This window comes from Hipposideros armiger, unplaced genomic scaffold, assembly GCF_001890085.2.
Source record: "Hipposideros armiger isolate ML-2016 unplaced genomic scaffold, ASM189008v1 scaffold_236, whole genome shotgun sequence".
NCBI classification, from domain to species: domain Eukaryota; kingdom Metazoa; phylum Chordata; class Mammalia; order Chiroptera; family Hipposideridae; genus Hipposideros; species Hipposideros armiger.
Genome location: NW_017731586.1, coordinates 1,332,128 through 1,359,473, shown reverse-complemented (window position 1 = coordinate 1,359,473; position 27,346 = coordinate 1,332,128). Strand labels below are relative to the sequence as shown.

Below are 27,346 nucleotides of genomic sequence, written 5' to 3'. Positions count from 1 at the left end.
AACCCTGTGGAGCATCCCATGTGGTCTGGGTTCCAGATGTGGATGTTATTTTATTCACATTAGAAGAATTAGATTTAGATATTCCCCCAACAGAAATGGATTTAGATATCCCCTCAATTTGTTCAAATTGTTTGAACAAAAATATTAAGTAAGAGATGCAAAGTTTGTTCTTTGCTGTGTACTCAATAATACCTAAATATGTTTTGTTATGCTACGGGGAATTTGTCCTATGAAATTACCTCTGAAGTTTTTGTTTCTCTGTTACTTTTATGTAGCCAACTCAGAATTTTTTAAGTTGATCTGGAAATGAAACACACTTGCTATTTATGAAATTTAACAGCCTATATCCTCTTTACCACTTCATTCAAAATCACTAAAAATTAATATTAACTAATATTAAAATAGAATGCCATATCTTATCACTATCATTGATCATTAAAATGTGTGACCTATGTTTGGCCGAGTGGCTCAGTTGGTTAAGAGTTAGCTTAGGAGCATGACCTCTGAGCAACAGGGCCGCCGGTTCGATTCCCATGTGGACCAGTGATGCTGAGCTGCTGCTGAGATGCCAACAGGTGGCAGGATGGCTCAGCTGGTGAGAGCACGTGCTCCTAACAACAAGACTGCCTGTTCGATGGTGGGCTACACCCGCCCGCAACTAAGACTGAACTTGGCACCTTGAGCTGAGCTGCCGCCCGGATGGCTCAGTGGCGTGCGCTCTTAACAACAAGACTGCTTGTTCTACTCCCACATGGGATGGTGGCCCACCTGCAACTAAGATTGTAACACAACACCTTGAGCTTAGAGGCCACGAGCTGCCGACAGGCAGCCAGATCACAACTGGCACCCTCCATGACTAAGACTGAAGAACAACAACTTGGCTGGTCCCTCTCCCCAATTCTCCAACACTATTACCCTCCCTCAATTTCCCCAATTTAAAAAAAAAATGTATGACCTCAAGTTTTAATTAATTAACATCATTAGCCATTAGGCAAATGCAAATCAAAACCACAGTGAGATACTACTACATACCTGCTAGGATGGCTATACTTAAAAAGACAGATATTAACAAATGTTGTTACATAAATTGGTAACTACAATATTGCCACAGGGATATGAAAGTTTGGGGAGCATAATCAATAATGTTGCAAATATTTTTTAGGAGGTCAGATGGACTCTGTCTTGTTAGGGAGACCACTTCATGGACGGTGTAGAGGCTTGACCACTGCACTGTACATCTGAAGCTGCTGTTGAATAATATTGTATGTCAACTAAGATTTGATATATATGTGATTACAGGATGTGGAGTACAGTGCAGGGAGTGGAGTTGATGAAATTGTGATAGATATGTATGATATTGGGGGAGGGGTGGTTTGTTGGGAGAGGGGGGTGGTCACTTTGTGAGGGGTGAAAAGTATAACTATTGCATTGTTTTGTACACCTGAAACTAATAATAAAAAACAAACACAACAAATGTTGTGAGAATATGAAGAAATTAAAATCCTCATTCACTGTTGATTAGAATGTAAAATGGTCCAGTCACTTTGGAAAAATAGTCTGGCAGTTCTTCAAAAAGTTAAATATAGAGTTACCATATGACCCAGCAACTCCACTCCTGGGTATATACCCAAGAGAAATGAAAATACATGTTAATGTAAAAAAGTCATATTCAAATGTTCCTAGTAACATTATTCATAATAGAAAAAAAGTTATTTCAAGCCAAATGTGTCAACTTGTGAAAGGATAAATAAGGTGTTATATCCATACAATGGAATATTATTTGGCAATAAAAAAGTACTGATGCATACTAATATAGATGAACATTTAAAACATTATGTCAAGTAAAAGAAGTTAGACCCAAAAGACCACATACGAGTATGATCAAAGAATATGGTGAATGTTTAAACAATTTGTTATTTAAAAATGTATTACAGTAAAAGACACATTGCCATTAATCCCCTTCAAAATACTCCCCCTTGCTTCTAACACACTTATCCCATCATTCTTGCCACTTTCTGAAGCAGTTCTGGAAGTCCTCTTTCATGTCTTTAGCCTCAATGACAACACTCTGTGTGACACATCACTTCTGGTACACAGCAATTTCTGTCAAATAAAACATTACAATGTGTCTTCATCCACCTTATTCACCAGATCTGGCACCGTGCTACTTCTGGCTCTTCTCCAAAGTCAAACTGACCATGAAAGGAAAACATTTTGAATCAATTTGGGATATTGAGACAGCCACAACAGTGCAACTCAAGACACACATGAAAGATTTCCAGAACTGCTTCAGAAAGTGGCAAGAATGATGGGATAAGTGTGTTCAAAGCAAGGGGGAGTATTTTGAGGGGAATTAATGGCAATGTGCCTTTTACTGTAATAATTTTTTTAAAAGATTTTTATTGGGGAATTGGGGGAGGGAACAGCGTTGGGGAATCGGGAAAGGGGAACAGACAAGTTGCTGTCGTTTTTGTTCTTCAGTCTAGTTGTGGAGGACGTTGCTTCACTGGCCCATGTTGGTATCATCATTGCGCTCTTCCCGGGTGAGGCAGATCAGTCGCCGGCTTATGGACGGCCCTTCACTGCGGCGCTTGGCAGCTCACACCTGCTGCCAGCTGCTCACACTGGCTGCTGGCCACACAGGGTAGCTTATGGCAGCCTACTGCAGCAGGGGCTGCAGCCTACAGCGTCGCCGGCGACTCACAGCAGCGCAGCTCCAGGTCTTAGCTGTGAAGGTCACAGCATCACTGGCCCTCATATGGGATCTGAACCGGGGCCCTGCTGCTCAGAGCTGGCGTCCCAAGCCAGCTCTTAACCAAAGCGCCACTGTAATAATTTTTTTAAATTTAAACATTCACAGTATTTTTTTATCATGCCTCATATTCTATGATTCCACTTCTCTGAAAAGTCCAGAATGTGCAAATATATAGTAACAAAAAGTAGATTAGTGGTTGCCTATGGTGGGCTAGAGGGTGAGTCAGGGATAAGGAGTTACTGCTTATGGAAAGGGAGTTTCCTTTTGGAGTGATGAAAATGTTCTGGAATTAGATTGTGGCGATGGTTGCACAACTCCATCAATGTACTAAAACTACTGAGTTGGTACATTTGAATGCTGAGTTTTATAGTATGTGAATTATATCTCAATAAAAATGTTTGTAAAAGTTGAATTGATGTAATAATTGTATAACTGAATGCAAATTAGGACTATTCCTACAGCATCCTTCAGTCCAAGATGAATACAAAAATTGCTCAGACCCAGTTGGCCAGTCTATTACTAGCAAGACAGGGAGCAAGAGATTTCATCATGCTTATGTGCTGGACAAGTTTTCATAAGGCCTTGCTACTCTAAGTAAACACAACTTTGTAAATGAGCAGCAACAAACCTAAGCCAGCTGGGGGAGTCGAGGCCTCCACTAAACACTGCCTGGTGCTGGATATGGGAGACCAGATTCTCTGAACAAGTGAAACGCACTATTCTATGTAGTTGACAGGAATAATTTTTTTAATGGCTTTCTGACTCAGAAGCTTGGCAGATTAATGACTTAAAGAATATCAGAACCAGCTAGGTAAAATGTTCTACTTGGCACCCTGAAGTTCATAAATGCTCCAAATTAGGAGGTGTTCTCTGACACAACTGATAGTTCCAACATTTTACAGACTTTCTTTATACCTTTAGAAGTCGTAAATCTCAGGTCTGGGCAAAATTCATTCATTCTTAACTCATCATTCACTTGACAAGTATTTATTTAGCATGTATTATACTGATCAAGCTCTGGGATAGAAACTAGAAGTATAAAGGTCAGTGAGGGGAAGATAGTACCATATTATCTAATACAAAGCCAATATTCAGATTTGTTTTTTATTCAGGACCAAGTCAGAGTTCATCATTACATTTTGTTGTCTAGTTTCTTTAGTCTCTTTTTTCTTTAAATTTTATCTTTCAATTGCCTTTTAAAGATGTCCTGAAACCAACATTGTGTGGAATATACCACGTAATGATTTGTCTGATTGTTCCTTATGATTAGATTCTAGGTAAACATTTTTGGGAAAAAATACTAAATAGTAAAACAAATCTATCTTCCATGATTGTAAGATAAGCCATTTTAAAGAAATGGAGAAAATATAAAATGATGAGAAGTGATTAATAACTATGTTGTTCTAAGGAGTTCATACAAACTGGCAGTAATAATACATAAATGAGTAAAGAATGTGAACAGAATATTCAGATAAGTAGAAATACAATTGCAATATTAAGAAAATATAGGGAAAAATTAATATTTCTAGAATTTTTTTAAATGCAAATTCAAAATGACAATAGTTTTAATTCCCATCTATTTTTCTTGAAATCAAAAGAGCCAATATTTGAGAATGAGTGTAAGGCTGCCATACTTATTCTATTGCTGATGTCAATAAAAATTGCTATAACCCATTGGGACACCAAGTAGCCAAAACAGCAACAAAATATTCATCTCAAAAGAAGGAAAAAATTGAGGGGGGAGAAAAGGGAAATAAAAACTTGCTTCTCTTATTCCTGTTTTTCAACTCAAACCTAGAATTGCTGCTTTAAATATAGTAAGACTTAGATAACTATGTATCAAAAAAAAGAAAAGGGTGAAGAAAACAAATAAGGAATAAACAAATGAAATTTCTCAATGTGAAATGTTATTTAGATTAAGTTGGCTAAAAACCAATACACGGGTCCATTACAAATATTTGTATATTGATTTCTGGTCAAGGTAGCAGGGTAGGTTAATGCTGTGCTTTCCCCCTCTCATGATCAGCTTAGAATTACAAATAAAATATAAAACAACCATCATTGAGAATTTCCTGAAGTCTAACTGAACTATAAATAAAAATTTATATCCTATAAATAAGGATATGCAGAAGAAGCCAACTCAAGACTAGTAGGAGGGACAGAGACATGGAATGAGCTAATCCCACACCCACACGTGGCAGTTAAAAATCAGGAGAGATATTTAGGTCCCCCCTTAGGAGCAAGGGGTCCCAGCCCCACACCGAGATATCCAGTCCAAGTTTCCAGTGCTGGAGAGAGAAGTTCCTCAAATTCTGGCTGTGAAAGCCAGTGGAAATTTTGGCTGTGTGACCCAACGGACAGCTGGAATCCCAGCCACTCCTCTCAAATTGTCAACGCACAGACATATTTGCTGAGAAACTCACTCTGAGCACTGGGGCAGCAGTTTGAAAGGCACCTGGGACATATGGGGTGAGGTGCCTAGAAAGGTAGCTTTCTTGCAGACAGAAGTGCTGGCAGAAGCCATTGTTCCTTTGTTGAGTCCTTCCCTCTCCCAGCTTGCAGATCCAGGTGGACACCATATCTGAGTTTCCAGCAACCTGGCTGACGCTTTTCACCATGCTCTGATGATTCCCTGAGATCCCACCGCACCCAGCTTGTGGACCCAAGCAAGCTGCTTCTGGTGGCTTTTTCATACAAATGGCCTGTATTAGCTTATGATTCAGACTTTCCTAAAATCTCTCAAAGGTTCACAAACCCAAAACAACCGGCATCTGGCTTCAGCATGTGCCATACCTAAGCAGCCCTAAGCCCAGCACTAGTGGCAGCTGACCTCAATTCACAGCTCATCCTGTCTCAGTCACCTCCAAACCCAGCACAGGTGGTAGCCATCTGTGGATGACTTTGTGGCTCATGCCAGGTGGCCCAGGTGGCATAGGCTGAAGGTGAACTTGGACTGTGGTGACGCCCCTCCTAGGAGACTCTGGGCTGGCATGCCTGGTGGCCATTTTCAGACTGAACCAAAGCACCACTTGGCTACCTCCATGGACAACACACCCAAAGGGCAAGCTGGGCAAAGGGAATCCTGTTCCATAGGGTCACCCCTGCACAACAGCTCCACTGAGTCACAGCCAGTCCTCCAACCAATCAGCCCGTGAGTCAATCCTTCCCACTGATATGCAAACAGCACCCAAGGCTCAATTACAACAGGAGGGCAAAGGCAACCCACACAAGGCACCCACCTGGAGCACTCAGAGCAGGTGATCAGGGAGACTGCACCACTAGACCCCACAGGACACCTACTACAAAAGGCCAATTTACTAAGACTGGGAGACATAGCAGTCTACCTAATACATAGAAACAAATACAGAGAGGCAGCCAAAATGGGGAAACAAAGAAAAATATCCCAAATGAAAGAATAGAATAAAGCTCCAGAAAAGAAACTAAGCAAAATGGAGACAAGCATTCCACCAGAGGCAGAGTTCAAAACATGGGTTACAATCATGCTCAATGATATCAGGGAGAACTTAAACAAAGAGATAGGAAACATAAAAATGGAAATAGAAAACATAAAAAAGAACCAGTCAGAAATGAAGAATACAATAACTGAAATAAAAAATACATTACAGGGAATCAACAGTAGATTACATGAAACAGAGGATCAAATCAGCAATTTACAAGATAAGGTAACAGAAAGCACCCAATCAGAACAGCAAAAAAACAAAACAAAACAAAGAATCCAAAATAATGAGCACCATTTAAGGGGCCTCTGGGACAACATCAAATGTCAATATTTGCATCATAGGGGTACAAGAAGGAGAAGAGAGAGAGCAAGGAATTGAAAACCTATTTGAAGAAATAATGACTGAAAACTTTGCTAGCCTGGTGAATGAAATAGACATACAAGCTCAGGAAGTATACAGTGTCCAAAAAAAGATGAACCCAAAGAGGCCCACACCAAGACACATCATAATTAAAATGGCAAAGGTTAAAGACAAAGAGAGAATCTTAAAAGCAATATGAGAAAAGCAGTTAAGTTACCTACAAAGGAGCTCCCATAAGACTGTCAGCTGATTTCTGAACAGAAACTTTGCAGGCCAGGAAGGATTAGCACAAAATATTCAAAGTGATGAAAAGCAAGGCCTTACCACCAAGATTACTCTACCCAGCAGAGCTATCATTTGGAATCAAAGGACAGATAAGGAGCTTCCCAGACAAGAAAAAGCTAAAGGTCTTCATCACTACAAAACCAGTATTACAAGAAATGTTAAAGGGATTTCTTTAAAAAGAAGATAAAAAACCATGAATAATACAATGGCAATAACTACATATCTATCAACAATTACTTTAAATGTAAATGGATTAAATGTTCCAACCAAAAGACATAGGAAGGCTGCATGGATCAAAAAACCCAAAGCCCTTATATATGCTGCTTACAAGAGACTCACTTCAGATTGAAAGACACAAACAGATGGAAAGTAAAGAAATGGAAAAAGATATTTCATGAAAGTGGAAACAAACAAAAAAAGCTGAGGTAGCAATCGACTTTAAAACAAAAGCTATAAAGAGACAAAGAAGGACCCAAAATCCCACTTCCGGGTACTTATTTGAAAAAACCCAAAATGTCACTTCATGGGCACATGTCCATCCATATGTTCATTATAGCATTATATACAGTAGCCAAGATATGAAGCAACCTTGGTGTCCCTGAATGGATGAGTGGATAAAGAAGAGGAGTGCATATATACAATGGAATATTACTCAGACATAAAAAAGAATGAAATCTTGCCATCTGTAACAACATGAATGGTCCTAGGTAGTATTTTGCTGAGTGTAGTAAGTCAGACAGAGACAGACAAATGTCATATGATTTCGCTTATAAGTGGAATCTAAAAAACAAAATAAACAAACAAAACAGCAACAAACTCATAGATACAAAGAACATTTTGATGGTTGCCAGATGAGAGGAGGGTTAGGCATGAGTGAAAAGGGGAAAGGGATTAAGAAGTACAAATTGAAAGAGATCCAAGATAACAGAGGAGATAAACACTTTGCTTGCTTTCTCCCATGAACACATTAAAATTACAATTATATTATAGAATGATCAACCTGGAGAACCATCTAAAGTCTGGCTGAACAGAAGTTTTATAACTAAGGATATAAAGAAGCCACCTCAAGACTGGTAGGTGGGGTGGAGATGTGAAACGGGCTGGCCCAAACCTCCATGAGGAGGTTGAGAACTGGGAGGGAAGCTGCCACAACATCTGGCTGTGAAAAACAGTGGGGATTCTGACCATCCTGGTGGGACAGAAGGCTGTAGGAAACCTCAATATCCTCTTAAACAGCCGGCACACAGATTCTCTCACCCCCAGGCACTCACCTTGGGCTCCAGCAGAGGGACGGTGACTTGGGAGGCGTCAGAGGCATACTGGGGGCAGACTGAGGTCTGTGGCTTTGGGGCAGGGCTGGATGACAGTCGCCATTTTCCCTGTGTGGGTTCCTTCTCCAGTGCAGCTGGCAGGTGGGCGCCATCTTTTTTGTGTTGAGCCCTCCCCCACAGGCCAAATCTGAATCTGATTGGCCAGGTGAGCTCTGCTGCTCCACCCTACTGACTCACCGGGAACCCGCCCGACCCAACTACTCCAACACCAGAAGCACTTTCTCAAGAGCAGACAGCCCTGCCTACATTGCACTCTTTCTTGGAAAACTTTCAGAGTCCATGGGCTCCAGGGTGGGTGGCAACTGACCTCATTGTGCTCTGAGACTTTTTCTAAGTAGCTCCAGGTTCAGCACTGGCACCAAACTAGAGTCTACATTAACCTGGTGACCACGACTTTTCCTAATGACTCCCTGAGACCCTACCTCACCCAACTCGCACACTGCATGAAGCTTTATCAGCAGCTAAACCTTATGGGAGCTGGCAGGTGGCATGAGGCCTCAGGGTGTCCTGGCTTTTTGAGGAACTACCTCCAGGCTGGTACTGGTGGTAGCTGACCTCGGTTTGCAGTGTGTCCTCTCCTACATGCTTCCAACTCTAGTACAGGCAGTAAACAACCATGGATAGCTTTGCAGCTTCTACCAGTTAGTCCCCGGCCAGTCACAGGCAGAGGGTGACTTAGGTCTGGACCAGAGCCCTTCCCGAGAGGCCCCAGAACCAACATACTTGGAGGCGGGCTTCAGACCACAGCAGAGTACTGGCCAATTAGCCCTACAAGCGGCACACATAAAGGTAAGTCTCAACAGGCATGAGGGCCCGCTGGGGAGAATCCCGTTCTGTTGGGTAAGCACCCCTCACAGCAACCCATAAGCTGTGAATGTGGCCAAACCCTGCAGCCGATTAGCCTGAGGGCCAATCTCACCCACTGATGAGCCCTATCTCTACTACCTACTAAATACATTTTATACTTGTCCCTTCTGCAACTGCTATCAAAATCTCATTATTTCTAGTGGTTACTGCAATAGCTCACCCTTTCTTACATAGATCTTCCTTACTATTGTTTCCGTACAGGGTCCCGTATGAGTCCCACTCAGAGTTCTTCAGTGGCTCCCACTGCATAGAGCATGTAGTCTGGATTGCTTTGTGGTGCACCCAAGCCATTCATATTCTGCCCTCCCCCTCTTTCTCCAACCTCATCTCCTGCCACATCCCCCACCTTCTTGGGCCATACTCTGACAATATGAAGTCACCTGTGGATCCCCCAACACATGCCTTTCTCTAATGACTCCAAGCCTTCCCACCTCTTTCTTCCTCCATGAGCACGTGCTTCTCTTCTTTACCTCACAAATAGCCTACTGCAGCCTTCAGCTGCATCTCAATAGCTGAAAAGCTTCGCCTGACTTCTCCACTGAGACAAGAGACATAAACACTCACTTTCCAACTCCTCCATGCTGTCAAGATGCAGCATATGTGCCAAGATGCTCAAATCTCCATCACAGCTAATAGACCTCATTATGCCATAATTCGAATTAATCATTGCTCAGGTGTACTGAATGCTTCCCGTGTGTCAGGCACTAGGTTAAGCAGTTTACATTCATTATCTCATGTATTCCTCACAACACTATCAGGAAAGTAATACTATAATCACTGTACTAAAGAGAGGGAAATGGAGACGCAGAGGGGTTAAGAGGCTTGCCCAAGGTGTCACAGTGTGGTGGCACCAGCCAGAATGTGAACTCATGCTCTGAACTCATGCTTTTAATAGCTTGTGACCAAGTAGTGTTGTTACTCTTGTTGTTTTGGTACTATACTGTACCTTGAGATCCATTTAGTACTCCCAGAACCTAGCATGCTGTTTGACACACAGCTGACAATGAATAAATATTTGTGAATGAATGAATACGCTATAAAATTATCTGTTTTATGTAACCAATCTTCTCTTATCTTGCTGGCATACGCTTGGAATTCTTAGATGGAATCTATTTCCCATTGTAATTATGTGAATCAGTGTTTATATTTCATATGTTCCCTTCTGAAAGATTTGCTCTGTTTGGTGCTGCCTACCATATTCTTTTATGACTAAAGAGTGAAACTTCTACTTGGAAATATGTTTATCTCAATTAACACCTCCTCTTTCTAAAATCACTGATAACACTGTCTTGGAAAATGTCCTTGAAAATGTATCTTAACCTCACAAGTGATTTTCCCTTTTATACTCTGGTTAGCAATTACAATTTTATAAAAACAATTTACCTTTTCTTCTCAATTATTTTCATTTATTTCTATTTACTTGATTGTTAGTATCAATTTTGTAATCATATTTCTTTTTTAAATGTATCAACCTCTCTGACCTAATTTACTGACCTACCAGTCTAAAGGAAAGCAAGCTTTGCTTGACACAGAGAAACGGAGCCTTTATTCGTCATGGAGGGAAGAAAGAATCAGCATGTCTGTTACCTGAAAATAGAGCAACTCCTCCTTGAGAGTATTTACCCCTTACCTGGTGGAGGCTGAGATTGGGGTTAGGCCACCAAACAGTCTCCTTGAGGGAAGTGACAGCTTAAGTTGGTCATTTTGCAATTCTTTTTAGTATGCATTTTGCTAGAAACAGGAGATAATTTACTTTAACCCCTGCGAGGAAAATCATTATTGCTAGTGGTGGGACCAGCAGATTCATATAAATAAGGCCACTGGCTGGGGAGAATGGCCTGGAAGGGACTAGGGAGAAGTCTAGCTTCATATGAGAAAGTATAATAGGGCAGACTTCTTGTTATGTGCAAATCCATTTGTCTCTGAGTTACCCTGCTTCCTTTTAACTCCCATTCTTTCTATTTCTTGAATCCCAAGTGATTTCATATGTTTCCTGCTTTAGACGTTTTGCTTCACTGAACCTCAGGCTTTATTTCTGTGTGTTCCGTGCAGATGGGTGGTCTCTTGAAAGTGTATCATCAGCTTAAGACATGCAGCTGTAAGCACTCCCACTCCAGCTCAGAGCATAGCTAAAAAAAAATGTGGAATTTGAAGAAGCCTTCAATGTTTGGTGGAGAGGAAGGAAATGGTACCGGATCCATTCCTTCACTTACAGACTCACTGACCAAATATCTTACACACCACTTACATACTAGGCATTATGCTAGGCATCCCAAGATGGGATAATCCTCAAGAAGCTTGCAGAGCTGTAGAGAGACAAGCATGGAATGAATATTAAAATATAATGAGCTGATTGGTTTAGTGGAGAAATTATAAAGTATCGTGGAAACACAAGCCAGGGGAATCCTAAGCCTGCCTGGGAATTTCAGGAGAGCGTCACACAGCTGAAATTTGAGGGATTAGGGGAGAGGCTGTTTCTGACAGAGGAAATAACTTGCAGAGATGGGAAGGCAAGGAGAGCATGACAATGTTTGAGGAGCTAGAGGAGAGCCAGGTCTGTGTCTTGAGCTGAAGATGAAAGGTGGGAACTAGCAGGAAGTGAGGCCGTCAAAGTAGGCAGGGGCCACCTAGGCAAGAGCTTGTTCCTACATTATTTAGACTTCATACTGTAATCAGTAAGCAGTCCCTGAAGGAATCTAAGCAGGGAAACGATAGGCTCATATTTGCATGCTGGAAGATCACACTGCCTCGAGAGGAGAACAGATTTGAGAACAGTGATATTTAAGGCAAGAAGAAATAGTGCTTCAACAATGGCAATGACAGCAGGGATGGAGAGCAAGGAGGGATAAATGTAAGAGATATTTAGACTATACCAATGATTGTTGAAGTTCTCACACTGGCATCTTTCTATTCTACTATATTATTTAGTTATGGAGGGATTTTGGGGGGGCTTGCAATACCTGAAACTAGATGACCTTATAACATATACAATTAAAATTAACATGGAAACCACATGCCAATATCCAATTAGAATTATTAATGTTTTGCAATTCAATTTGAAAATACTCTGTGTGCTATCAATAATTCAAGAGCCATTATTACTGTGAGGCCATCTGAACAGATAATACCCTTCTGGGGAACCATGCTGTAATGTGGCAGAGAGAAGATTACAGTACATTAGGAACTAAAGAACAATTACTTGTTTAGAAAAACATCTAAAGGCATTAATGTCATCATTCGACTTATGTTTTCTTAAAGAAAGAATACATCAATAAAATAAAAACTATTGATAGTGTCTTGAAATGATCTAGACTGAGAAGTGTGATTTTCTGATAATTATGAATAGCATAACAAATGTTTATTCTAGATAAAATTATGTCCAAAATATCTTAAAAGGCACTATTAGCTTATGTCAATATGTGTTAGCTATTGTTGTGATCCTCAGTGACTACTTGCTTAGCCTCTGCCAACCTGGGCACATGAAGAATGGAAGTTCAAGCATCCCAGGAAGAAGGTTCAACGTGTATAAAGGTCCTGAGGTAGGAAAGAATTTGGCTTGTTTGAGTTGCTAAAAGAAGGCAATGGAGCTGGAGGAAAGGGAATGAAGGGAACATGGGCATGAGATGATATTAGAGAGGTAGGCAGGGATCTGTTTAATGAATGGTAAATGCTCTTTCAGATTTTGGTTTTCCCCTGATTTAATTTCTCTGTTCTATTAGACACTGTTGGTTATTCCCTCACCACTCTAAAAATGGTTACATTCACCCATTCTCTTACAGAATTTTCACCTTTTTTCTTTAGTGTCCATAGATTCATCTTCCCACTCCTTGAATATTGATATTTTGTTGTGTTCTTCCTGGGTGCACATTTCTCCTCACACTCTCAGGGTCTTGGCCACATGCACACCTCCCTGCTAATGATTCCCATATCTATCTGAATCCCCCTTCAGGATCTCTCTCCCAAGTCCTTGACATGCATATTCCACACACTCTAACTCAGCCTGATATAACTGAAGTCACCTTTCCCTCAGAACCTGTTACCTTTCTTACATTACCCATCTTTTTTGAGGTCGTACCTCCATCCACACAAGGTCATATTTTTTTAACCATTCTTAGTCTTACATCCCCACCCCCAGTCCTCATCTTGAATCAATTCACCAAATTCTTTTGCAATGAATCAATCACCAAATTCTTTCAGTTTTACCTCCTAAATATCCATGAATATGTTCTTTCCATGCTAGTTCTGGCATTTGACCCAGTTCAAGAAGTCCTCGTCTCTTTCTTTAACTACTAAAATACCTCCCCTGGTCTCCCTGACTCCAGTCTTTCTCCCCTCCAATCTATCCTCCAGAGAACAACCTAAATCATCTATCTAAAATGGGAGGCTGACTATGACTGTGATTCCCCTACTAAGTGCATCATCCATTGGCTCAAGTCCAAGCTCCTTGGCATAGCATGAAATTCCCTCATGACTTCTCCTTTTCACAGTATGTTCTAGTAGTACTAAGCTACATGAAGCTCCTGAAACAAACATGCATTTGCATGCTTCTGTGTTGGGCAGGCTGAGTTGACATCCTTTCCTCTGCTTCTGCTATCACCACACTTGCTGCACCATATTTAAATTACCCATACTTACTCTTCCAAACTGGGCTGCAGAGAACAGGTCTTATTCACATTTGGTAACCTAGAGCTCAGCTTTTTTTGATTTTTTTATTCAGTGTATGTTTATCAAGTGTCTATTACCCACCAGGGTTCTGGGAAAACGGCAGTGAACAAAACAGTCTCAGTCTTCATGGGTCTTACATTCTAGTGAGGGGACTTCCTAAATAATAGGATTCAAGATCTAAATAGTACTCAAAGTGAAAGGTTTTGAAAATCAGGCAAATGAACATCTTCTTAAACCACTGTCTAAGCACACCGTCTGGAACATTGCTCTGACTCATTTTTCCTTCAAACAACGATTACAGCAGTGACTAAGGCAACTGAAGCAACAGATTGAACTGCCCTAATTGTGGATCCTGTGGTAAATGATAATTCTCCTAACTGGTAGAAAACATTTTTCCATATAAATGGAGATATAACCTCATCTTCAAACAATCCTCTGGGGTAGGAAGGGAGTGAATGACATCCCATTTAATTAGACGTTAAGAAAAGTTATAGAAGATTAAAGACCTTTAAAGATACTTTAAGATACCATCACATTAGCCATATATTTACCTCATTTATAAACCCTATCCTCTTTGTAGTGGGAGAGGAAAGTTGGTGTATTTCATGTTTCCCTAAAATCTGCTTATTAGACAACTTATTAAACAAATTCATTTATGGATAATACATTAGTCACTATTTTCTACAAAAAAAATCACCGAGTACAATAAAATTATTATAAGTGTATATAGCTTGAAATAACTGTGTTCTCTTTGTTCCCCCATTTAAATTATCTCTCTGAAACAACTTTCTAGATTTCTAAATACCTGTATTTTTGCCTTTGCTAAATAACTGCCTTATGAGTTTCCAAGATTTTCAGAATACAATGCCCCCTTCACCATCAGCAAACCTAAAAATCTTTTATAGCTCTCTCTGAAGAATGAATTTCAATGATTTCTCTGCTTATTTCCTTAGCTCTCTATGTATAAAGCTGTCTTGCAGGTAACTCAAATTAAACATGGCCATTTTTCCAACTTGCAGCAAACCTTCTCCTCCCACTGTGGAAGAGATACCACCTGGACCTGACGCCTGCCTACCTCTCAAACGTCATCTCTCACCACTCTCCTCGCAATCAAGCCATATCCAAATGTGCAGATTTCTTTGATACCACCATACTTTTAAACCTCTGTATCTTTGTTCAGGCAGTTTCTTTGATTCATCCCATACCCCTTCTCCTTCTTCCCTGACTCTCTGAGCCAGGTTAAGTTTCCCTTCTTTTTGTTTCCCATGTCCATCACTCTCTAACCACTTGCCCCATGCCTATCTTCCACTAGAATGTAAGTGCTTCAGAAGAGGGGCCATGTTTGCTTTGTTCATTCCAGCACCCCCAGCACTGAGCACAGGTAGTCAAAATAAATACTGGTTAACTAAATGAGTAGTGTGATTCTAACTGAAAATTCACTATTAATAAGGATTGAGAGTGAACATAATTATTAGAAAACATAGGAAACTTGTTTTTTTCAAAAGGTACAACTGCTCCCAGTTGATCTCTGGTGAGTGTCTGTAAAATTCCAGAGTTTAAATCCTGAACATTAAATCTGTAGTCAAATTTGCACTTCATCAGATGTGCAATCTAAGCTTGGTGTTCAGCTGCTCAAGTTTACATCTGAGTGACTCATTTTAATTTGACTGTTTGAGGTTAGCTTCCACAGCTGTTGTGTTGTCAATCATTTGCCTTTTAGATCAGAGTTTAAGTGATTTGGAGGAAGAAAACAACAACCTTCAGAAGACTTATTTTTCAGTCTTTTAGCAGAAAAAAACTAGCACTCTTCCCCATAGATGTCTATTTATAGCTCTTTCAGATTATGTATGTTCTTTACAAGAAAATGAAAACAGTGAATGGGAGTTGAGGCTATATTCCTAAGTTTTTAACTTGTCCTCAGTAGATAGAATTTTAATTTATGGTCTTTGAAAATAAAAACTGAGTTTTCCCCAAACGCTAAAAACTAAGATAGGGCATTTAAGCCTCACTCCCTTCATTCAACAAATGTTCGCCAGACACTGTGGGCTTATGAGCAGTGCTGCAGTGGAATTGTATTTTGATGTATTTTATAATGTGCTGTGATCCTCTACTTCTTGTTACCCTGTGACACTTCAGACAACAGCTGGGCATTCTACTTGCATGTGTCAGGGAAGGGTTGTTACAGCAGAACACAGGAGAAAAAAATCCTTTCTCTTTAAGCTTTTAAGGTCTTTAAGCTTCAAATCATAAACTCTGAAAGACTTGGGGCATAACATTTTTAAAAACCATGTAATCAGTCAGAACACTTTTTCCACCGCAAGTTAGATAAAGAATCTGTGCCAAGAGCAAAGAAGAGGAGCAAGGAAGAGAGGTGGGGAGAGGAGCAGAGGGGGGAGGAGAAGAGAAGGGAAGAGGAGAGAAAGGGAGGGGAAAGGAGGGGAGGGTGGGAAAATAGAGGGGAAGGGAGAGTCAGAGGGGAGCAAAAGGATGAGATGCTGGAAGGTCCCTCATACAGGACACGTTCTGGTCCTCCCTGGCCTCTATTTAGCTGGAGGGAAAGTTGGAAACTCCTGATGGGTTTGGGGATCTAAGTAAATAGGAACCAATCCCATCTTCCCTGGCTGGGTTGTAAAAAGCAAGGCATCAGAGTTTTCCTGTGCTCATATTGTCTCAGCTAAGATCTAACAGGAAAACAGAAACAACTCTATTTAAAACTGAGGAAATTTAATTGTGACAGGAAATTGGCTACATAGGTGGTAAAGAAGCTGAGAAGCCAAAGCCATAATGACATAATCTGGAGATTAGCAGTAGCAAGAAGCCACTACTAACCCTACGCTGGGAGGACAATGAAAAAGATGGTGTCATTGGAGCCCAGGGGCCAAGGTCATCCAGGGAAGCTGGAACCATAGCAGGCCTGAAGAGGAAGTATATCACAAAGGAAATGCAGCTGCTGATGATGATTCAAAGACAGGTGGAAGAAAATCCTGGTCTCTTCCTTCCTCTGACCCTCCAGCTTTCATAAATGCCTCACAAGCACCAAACCCAACTGGAATCTCCCTGAAATGAATCAGTAACGCTGTAGCATGGTGAGAGAAAGGTGAAGCATGGGTCTGAGGGCAAATATACCTAGACCTGAGAGCAGGAAAATGTCTTCAGGAATGTCTAGGACTATGGACTTAAGATAGCCTCAGAGAGTCCCCATGCCTCAGCATGACTCAGAGGAGCCCAGAGTAAAGCACATATGACAAAGGAGCCTGAAGGGCTCGATCAAAGGGTCCTTGATGCCAGGACAAGGAAAACACATCAGGGATCTACCTAGACAGGAAACCAAAGACTCAGTGGGCCCTCAGAGATCTCCGTGGATTCTAGCTTGGACAGAAGACAACACTGAGAAGATAAAACTGGACTCCATCATAATGAATTGGCTACATATATCTGTCTCCCACCCCCACTCTCATATCACACTTAGATGATACTCCAAGGACGGGGAGAAGAGACCACCTAGCAGAATGGAGGCTAAATCTAAATTCACTAGAAAAGAACCTAGACCAATGTACAGACATAGTCCTTCATCTAAAAACAGCCCACTGAATCTTGGGGAAGGGTGAACACATAACACAGATGTCAATAATCTTACGGGACACAGGCCATGTTAAAGGATGTATGGAGGCTGAAGAGGCACAGAGAGAAGTTCCTGTACTGGCCTGTAAGGTAAGTCTTCTCAGAGAAGGCCTCACAGACAGGTGATATTTGGTGATTTTAGGAGATGAATAGGGATTTAGTAAGCAGATGGGGAAAAGAGCTTCACCTCTGTTGTCTTCCTATATCCCTCCTGACGCACTGATTTTCAAAAAAAACCCATTAAAGTCTTTCAGAAACATGGCAAATCTTTCTGGGTTTATCTGTCTTTTGCCTAGTAAATGCAGTAGCGCCAGGGTGATAGGATGGGTGTGGCCTGAGTTTCAACTCTAATGAGTCGCATTGGCAGCTTGCAGGAAATAAGTTACTTAAAACGTATCCTTTTGTAGATTTAATGAGGCCATTTGTAGACTTCAGTTACTCCAAAGACACTCATGTAGTCTCATAGAATGTGCAATCCACAAAAAAAAATACACTTAAGCCATCTAAAATATAATATTTCCACATTGACCAAACTTCTATTATGAAGCAAATTCTATATCTATCATGTAACACTCCAATCTGTCAGGACTTTCCTCGTAATACTGTATTTTGCCATTTTTTAAAATAGAGAAACAAGACCTTTGATTTACAAATGACCTTATCTATCACTATTCCAGAAACAGTATTTCTAAACTTGCTTTTTATAATCTAATAATTTAAGAAATAAAACTAATTGTTGTTCTCGCCATTGTTTACAAAATGGAAAATGATTATATTGCAGAAAACAATAAAAGTTATTGAACTGTTTTGAGCATTTTTTTTTACCTCATTAGAGATGTCTGTTCCAGAGAGATCTACTGACACCAAGGAATAGATGTTTACAATATATGTAATTCCTAGGTCAGTCAAATATTCACAATTTCGTAAACTCAAGTAGTTTAAATTAGGGCAGCTGAAAGAAAGCAGCATGAAAAAATAATTTTAGCTTTTAATCACACTGTCAGTAGCAATTTCTTCACATAAAAACTATCTGGGAAGGCAAATGGTATAGAAGCAAGAATTTTCCTATTCTCAATATAAAAGTAAGCTTAAAAGTAGAAAATAATTTGTCATTACAAAGTTGAATGAAAGGGAGGTGGATTATTATATAAGGCATTCTTTCTGTGATTTTGTTTCAGATTGCAATTTCTAATAAAAAAGATGACCACATACATATAAAAAGCTATAATGCAAGTATCACAATGAATGACTACTAAAAGTGCAAGGTTAAGTTTCTCACTTATTCCTTACAAGCTTGCTACAGGATTTGGGCTTGACCCTTAGTGTACACAAGACCTCTGACAAGTAAGGAGAATCAAGAATAAACCCACTGGCTAGAACATTTCTTGGGAAATGCTGGAGTAAAGGTTTACATAGAGATAACTTGAAAAGTACAGAGAAGTCACTCATGTCTAGATACTCATAACTTCATGAATGACTCCATTTCAAACTTTCTCTAAGGTGAAATTAATGAGAACTCAGATATAATCAAAAGAGTAGTTTAATCTCTGCCTTCAATGTCTTTTATTTGGTTTTGCTGAGTATTAGGCCAGCTTCTAGGTATCCCTGATGTTTTCCAAATGGCTTTGAAGGTCTACTTCTGATCTCTCCTGTTAGCAAATATACAATTACTAAAGATATTATGTAAAATATTGTTTGTTGTTTTATCATACCGCTCTGATAGTTTCACAATAGAGACATCACTCAGGATACAGTTACTTAAATTTAGCTCTTTTATCTTTGTGCTCACAGGACCATCAAGAAATTGCTTTAGTCCCATATCACCAATTCTGTAAGAAATAATAAAAATAGCTTTACATATAATTTGATATATAAGTATATAGAATACTATTTAAATAATGGTTACAATACCTAATATATTCCAAAGTAGCAAGGTAATATCTTTATATTGGTATATTTTTCAACATTTTAAAACCAAATTTGATTATATGACTTTTAGTTTAACAAAAAAAAGTATAAATGGTAGAATGGGAGAAGTATTAATAAAAATGCTATCCTTATTCATTTATTCATTTAATTAGGTGGCATAATTATTATAACTATTAAGAAGACAGATGGTCCTTAAGGTCTCTTTCTCTTGGATTAAAAGGTGTTCAAGTTAAGCAGTCCCTGATGCAATCTGCAAAAGAAAAAGACCAAAACTTAATAGAGCGAGAACCAAGACTAACAGTCAAATTACTGCCAGGATATTGGAAGAATTTCCACTAAATACAAAGTCAATTTAGTTGGACTGAAATCCTAATATGTGACCTATGGATCCTTTCCTTCTGAAGCAGAGAAAACCTGAAATAAGACCTTGACCTCAGTCTTCCCACACTCTGTCCCTAATCAGAGATACGTGTGTGCCAGCACCACACCCATCCCAATGGTGTTGGTCTTGCTTTATAAATGGTTGGAGGTCTGTTTGGCCCATCAGTTCCTTGTCTTCTATAGGGATCTCCTTTTTTTTAATCATCATCATCATCATTTTATTTTATTTTATTTTTTTAATTTTTTAATTGTTAGTTTCAGATGTACAGAACAATGCAATAGTTATCCTTTTCACCCTCGCAAAGTAACAACCCCCCTCCCCCCATGTACTGCTCTCCCACCCCCGATATCATGCTTATCTATTACAATTCCATTTATTCCATTCCCACTCCCTACTCCATGTCCCGTGACTATATGTATATATAATTATAGTTGACATACAATATTATTCAACATCAGCTTCAGAAATACAGTGCAGTGGTCAGACCTCTACATCGACTATGAAGTGATCTCCCCAACAGGACATGAGTCTATCTGGCCCCCCTAAGAAATATTTACAACATTATTGATTATATTCCTCAGACTGTCTTTTTCTATCCCTGAGGCCATATTGTAATTACCAATTTGTATCGTCTCATCCCTTCCCCTTCTCCTTCATCTATGAAACTAGAAATCAATCATAAGAAGAAATCCAGAAAGCTCATGAATGCATGGAGGCTAAATAACATGCTACTAAATAGTGAGTGGGTCAAAGATGAGATCAAGGAGGAAATCAAAAGATACCTGGAGACAAACGAAAATGAAAACACCACAACCCAAAATCTATGGGACACAGTGAAAGCAGTCCTAAGAGAAAAATTCATAGCATTGCAGGCCTATCTAAAGAGAGAAGAACAATCTCATATCAACAGACTATCTTTACACCTAAAGGAACTGGAGAAAGAACAGCAAAACAAGCCCAAAGGGAGTACAAGGAAGGAAATAATAAAGACCAGAGCAGAAATAAATGAAACAGAGACCAGGAAAACAATACAAAAGATCAATGAAACCAAGAGCTGGTTCTATAGGGATCTTTACTTCTACTTCCATTGAAAGACCACCAATTCCTTCTAAAAAAGCATTTCAAGAAATAAAGCAGGACTGGAGGCTGCACATTGCATTCTAAGCAAGGCGGCTTTCACACACAACAGCCCTATGGGTGGATGTACAGACCAGAAGAGGCTTGGGACAGTATGTACTGATTGCTGACATCTTTTATCCCTCCATTTGGTCAGATTTGCAAAGAACTGAGCAATAGATACAAGCAGACGATGATCCTGTTCAGTTGAATGGGCCATAGTAAGTGGATGTCTTCTTCTGTGTCCAACTCACTCTCCATCTGTAATATGAGACGGGGACTGTGCCAGCACCTGGGAAAGCAGTTAAGGGCTTGGGGCAGAGGGGTGGGGGGGGATGAAAGGGGTACAGTGAGGAGAGGCATCCAAACACAACTGATCAACTCATCTATTGGCAAACACCAGGGCTGTAGTATTCATGGAGAGATATTTTTACTAACAAAGAAATAAAATATAGCATGGGATGTATAAGACTTGAGAAAGCATACCTCTGAAATGTTTTTTTTTAAACTGCAAAAACAGAACATACTAAACAGTGTGAAAGACAAGTAGAAAGTAATAAGGAGCGACATGGCTGAAACAAAAATAATGATAGTCTAAGATGCATTCTGATATGAAAAGATGGCCACTTGAGATAAGAACAGATTTTTAGGCAAAGAAACTAAAAATTCAGTGAAAAGGATAACCTAATTTAAGGCATCAAAACCAAGCTTGACCCTTTAGAAAATTAAATTAGTAAGTAAAAGGCATATTTGAAAAATTCCTTTGGAATGCAGATGATAAGAATGAAGGATTAAAAAAGCATTGAGATACAAAACAGGGAATTAGGGTTCAATCTTTTTTTTTTTTAAGATTTTTATTGGGGAATTGGGGGGATGGGAACAGCACTGGGGAATTGGGGGGAGGGGAACAGACAAGTTGCTGTCCTTTTTGTTCTTCAGTCTAGTTGTGGAGGACGTTGCTTCACTGGCCCAAGTTGGCATCATCATTGCGCTCTTCCCAGGTGAGGCAGATCCGTCTCCGGCTTCTGGACGGCCGCTCACAGTGGCTGCTGGCCGCTCACGCTGGCTGCATACGTTAGCCCATGGCAACCCACTGCCACAGGGGCTGCAGCCTACACCGTCGCCAGCGACACATGGCAGCCCAGCTCCAGGTTGAGCTGTTGTTCAGCATCTTAGCTGTGGAGGGCAGTGTCACTGGCCCTCATATGTGGAATCCGAACCGGGGCCTTCTGGCGTCCCAAACCAGTTCTTAACCATCGTGCCACTCGGCAGGCCCGGGTTCAATCTTTGAGTTAAGAGGATTCTTGACAGAGGTACAAAAATACATTTAAAAATGTAATAATCAGAGATATATAAAAGCTTTTAAAATAGCAAAACATAATCCATACATTAAAAAAGAAAAAACATTGTTGATGTTGTAAAGATTATGTAAGGTGCCAGAGGGGCACTGGACTTATCAGGGGGATCACTTCATAGACTGTGTAGATGCCTGACCATTGCGCTATACACCTGAAGCTGAAGTAGAATAATATTGTATGTCAACTATAATTATATATATATATATATATATATATATATATATATATATATATATATATATATATAGTATGAGAGGTAGAGTACAGCATAAGGAAGATAGTCAATGATATCGTAACAGCAATATAAGATGTTAGAGGGGTAGTATTGGGTCTCTGGAAAAGTCATGATGCATGTTTGCAACAGATGGTGATAGTTCATTTTTGGAAGTACTAGAGTCATTCGCATCTATGTTATTGCTATGTCATTTGACAGCAGACAGTTCTAGCTTCAGTCTGAAAAAAAATTGAGTGATTTGGTTGAGTTTTGGAGATTTTACAAGTTGAAGATGGAAGACCAAACAGTGTGTTTTTGCCATATTTTACTGTTTTACTTCCATAAAGAAAAGAACGCGTATCAAGCTTGTGAAAAGTTGCATAAAGTTTACATTGACAATGCTCTACAAGAACGTCAGTGCCAATGATGGTTCACGAAATTCCGTGCTGATGATTTTGATCTCAACGACACTCCTCGTCTGACCTTGCACCGTCACACTTCCACTTGTTTCGCTCTTTTCAAGACTCCTTGCATGGTATAACGTTCAATGCAGATGAGGCTGTAAATCAGCACCTTGTTCAGTTTTTCTCAAATAAAGACAGGTCCTTCTATGAACAAGGAATTATGAAGCTCACTGAAAGATGGCAAAAGGTTATCGAACAAAACAGGCAATATATCATTGATTGATCTTTGTTCTTTATATAAATAAATGACCTTTGAAAAACATAGACAAAATACGTCATGATTTTTCCGAAGACCCAATAGGTTGCAGGAGGGGGGTTATCACCTTGTCAGGGGTGTAAATGTCTAACTATTACGTTGCTTTGTACACCTGAAACTAATAAAAAAAGAAAAAACAAACAAAAGGGTAAAAAATAAGTGCAAATAGTAGAACACATACATAGAAGAAGCAAAAGAAGACCAAATTAAAAAAAAAAGACCAAATATATCAGTTTTATAATAATGATAAATATAAAGGTGAAAATATTCCCTTTTAAAAGACAAAGATTCTCAAATTGTTTTGACAAATTAAGTCTAAATTGTTAGTCTTCAAAAAACACATTTAAAATAAAATGACAACAAAACCAAAAGAAGTTACTTACAAAGATGTATTAGGCAAATGTAAATAAAATTATTACAGGTGTGAGAATTTTATATTGAGTCAAAATACTATGATACTAAAAGTATTAAGCAAGACTAACAGGGTAATTTTATATTGATTAAAGGTACCACCCCCAATGAAGATAAATATGATTCAGTATAGAATCTTGGAATCATCTTCTTTCCCCCCTTGAAATTGTGTACAGTGAAATGGTGTGATAATATAGTGATATAAAAATGTACATGTGTGTATGTTAACAAATAAAAATCAAGACTGGACTTGGATTTCCTCTGTAACAGGAATACCAAATACTTATATTTATTATATATTTATTTATTACATATAATAAAAATATAAACAAAAATAATATAAATTTTAACTATAAGAATATTTTCTATTACAGAAAAGAAATCAAAGGCCAGTCTGATTGTTGGTAATTTTAACATATAACATAGCATAAATACAAAATAAAGCAAAAATAATTAGAAATTCAAAATGAACATATTAAGATACAATTTTGTGGTAGACTCAGCTTTTAACAAACAAAAAAGGGACATAAAAATTTGAATAATATAATTCATGTAATTTAAGTTCCATGGAATATTTAAAAATATTAACATGATAAACAATACAACCATCATATTCCCCAACACTCTTACCCCTACATAAAAAACTCTCAGTTCCAAAAGATAGAAATTGTGTGGGCCATAATTTTGTACCATGATGTCATAAAACTAAAAATAAATAACAAATGATAATTAGACATAAAGATGTAATAGAAATTTGAATATTTCTTTAATAAATAATTCTTGGATAAAGAGAAAATCAGATAAGTATTATAAAACTGTATTTTTCCAAAATTAATTTATATACTTAACAAAATTTCAATTAATAGCTCAATAGAATTTTTCTGAAATTTGACAAAATTATTCTTAAGTTTATTCAGAGAACAAACTGGCAAAAATATCTGGCAAAAAAAAAAAGAACAAACTGGCAAAAATATCTAAAAAAATAAAATTAAAAGAAGACTATTGATAAAAAGAGTGTCATCTTATCAGATGTTAAGACATATTATAAAGCAATAATAATAATAAACACTTGAGTGCCTATTATGTGCCAGACACTATTCTAAGCACATTAGATTAATTATGTGTTCCTCACAACAATCCTGAGTATATGATCTTATATTCTCCATTTGACAAATACTGTGCAAGATTAGATAGAAGACAGATAAATGAATGTAACACAAAAGATAGCCTGAAAATAGACACACACTCTCTCTCTCTCTCTCTCTCTCTCTCTCTCTCTCTCTCTCTCATATTTGTGTATGCATATATTGTATATGGGAGTGTATGTGTGTCTGCATGTATATATGTATATACAAAATCTGTGTTATAATCCAGGAGGAGCCGAAAGTCAATAGAAAATGATTCTTCATTTACTCTTAGAAGGGTCCATGATTCCACATATCCTGAGCTTTCCCTGCCATTCTCCCTGCACCCAGTCTGGGTTAGGTGCCCCTCCTTTGAGTTACCACAGAATTCTACACTGAACTCCCCTTGGGCTCATGACTTTCATGTTTACTCTACTAACCAATGAACTCCTTAAGGAGGCCTGGCACATTCCACATATTCAGCGGCTCTTGAATATATAACTGAATGACTCATTACCTTACACAATTTGCCAAATTCAACACAGTAAGTTTCTTCAAAGGTGAGAGTGACTTGAGGCTAGCATCTGTTATTCCCTTGCAGTCCACCATGTAAATGTGACTAATATTTGGATAACACTTGTCTATGAATTTGAAGCATGCATCAGTAATTCTATTATTTCCTGTTTTATAAAAGAAGAAGACAAAACAAGTATTGTATTTGAACTGCCACAAGAGTAAAAGTTAATGCTGAATCTCACATTTTTAATATCACAGACCTTCAAATCGGATCTTTCTGAGGTTGCAAGTAGAAAGAGCTTTGAAAGCACAGTCGGAGATATGTGGTGCACCAATGAAAACCACTGATGCAATACGAGGGCATTTTTCAACTAAAGCCTTTGGAACAAAAAAGATGATTAAATTAACCACAGTACAAGCATAGCAAAGTAATGAGGTAATTTTTTTCTCTCAATATTTTCAGAAACGGACATGTTAACTATTAAATTTTCTTAATTTCAAAGAAATTGGGACTTTTTTCAATATATTTTAGTACACTTATATTAGAGTAATGCAGAGGAATCAGAATTAAATCATGTTACAAAAGTATGGGGAAATATGAAAAAATGGAATGCTGAAAAAAATCACTACATTTAGAAGCTTGACATGTTGAACTAAACTTTATGCTTAGGCTACAATATCACTGAAACAAAAATATCCTGTGAAACAAAGTTTCTTAGGGCATTTAAAGGTTCAACTGTTCAAATGTGTGTGTGTGTGTGTGCATACATTTTTAAATTATTTTCTTTCTATAAAAAAGCAACTGAAATGAAAAGCCTGTTCATATTTTTCCATAATTTAAGCCACTAGAAAATGTGCCCATCTAATGGGACTGAGAAGAAACTGTACTTTCCAACTACCTACTTTTACACAGCTGTCCGTCAGAGTTGGCATGTCATTGATGGTCAGATGCATAATTCCAGTGCAGCTGTTTGCAATGCTCCTGAAGCCTTGGACTGAAATCTAAATTGTACAGAATAGGTGAAAATGATGGGAAGACCCATTAGTATGAATCTTATAAAACCCTAAGGTAGTAATAACCGAAGGTATGTCATGATTTTGCTACTATGTTTTAAAATTGAACCATAAAATATGGCAGACATAAGAGGGAAAGAATCTAGCCTTGATTTCTTTCTTCATTATTTAATATTTATATGGATATATTGTGAGTTAATTACCACAATAAGTCTAGTTAAGATATTTAATTTTTGAGGTAAAATTCACATACCATAAAATTAATCACTTAAATAAGCCATTTAACCATTAATAATTTTGTGAACCACAACCTCTATCTAGTACCAAAACATTTTATCATCCCAAATGGAACCCTATGCCTATTATGAAGTCGCTCCCCATATTCACCTTCTCCCAGCCCCTGGTAATCACTGACCTGCGTTCTGTCTCTATGGGTTTACCTATTCTAAATATTTTCTATAAGTGAAATTATATTCTATGTTAACTTTTGTGTCCAATTTCTTTCACTTAGCATAATGTTTTTGAGGTTCATCCATGGTGTAGCATGTATCAGTACCTTATTTATTTTTATGGCTGAATAATACTCTATTGTATGGATGTGCCATATTTTGTTTTTCCATTCATCTGTTGATGGATATTTGGGTTGTTTCCATCTTTTGGATAGTTTGAATAGTGCTGCTATGAATATGTGTGTACATCCATTTGTTTGAGTGCCAGTTTTGAATTCTTTGGGGTATATATCTAGGAGTGGAATTGCTGGGTCATACAGTAATTCTGTGTTTACCTTTTTAGGGAACCATTAAAATGTTTTCTTACAGTGGCTGCACCATTTTATATCCCCACCAGCAATCTATGTGGGTTCCAATTTTTCCACATCTTTGTCATCACTTATTTTCCATATTTTTCTTTTCTTTTTTAAAAAATTTCCTGGTGTAGTTTTTCATTGTAGATTTTGATTTGCATCTCCCTAATAACTAATGATATTGAGCATGTTTTCATGTGCTTATTGATCATTTGTAAATCTTTGTATATTCAAGTCATTTGCCTGTTTTTAAATTGGGTCATTTGTCTTTTTGTTGTTGAGTTGTAAATGCTCCTTATGTATTCTGGGTACTAGACCCATAGATATATGATTTGCAAATATTTTTCCCATTCTGGAGGTTGTCTTTCTCTTTTTAAATAATGTCTTTTGATATACTAAGTTTTTATTTTGATGA

The 27,346-nt window shown here is 38.4% G+C and overlaps 1 protein-coding gene across 2 annotated transcripts in view; it reads right to left on the bottom strand.

Annotated features, from left to right (window-relative positions):
• Positions 1–27,346, bottom strand: part of FBXL13 (F-box and leucine rich repeat protein 13) — a 226,515-nt gene that overhangs the window by 35,731 nt on the left and 163,438 nt on the right. For both annotated transcript variants that reach the window (XM_019655131.1, XM_019655130.1), the window contains 5 exons: positions 26,019–26,117; positions 25,376–25,493; positions 25,117–25,279; positions 19,058–19,174; positions 18,171–18,297 (listed from right to left, as the gene is read on the bottom strand). In XM_019655131.1, the coding sequence (XP_019510676.1) occupies positions 18,171–18,297; positions 19,058–19,174; positions 25,117–25,279; positions 25,376–25,493; positions 26,019–26,117 (624 nt within the window). The remainder of the gene's footprint in view (positions 1–18,170; positions 18,298–19,057; positions 19,175–25,116; positions 25,280–25,375; positions 25,494–26,018; positions 26,118–27,346) is intronic.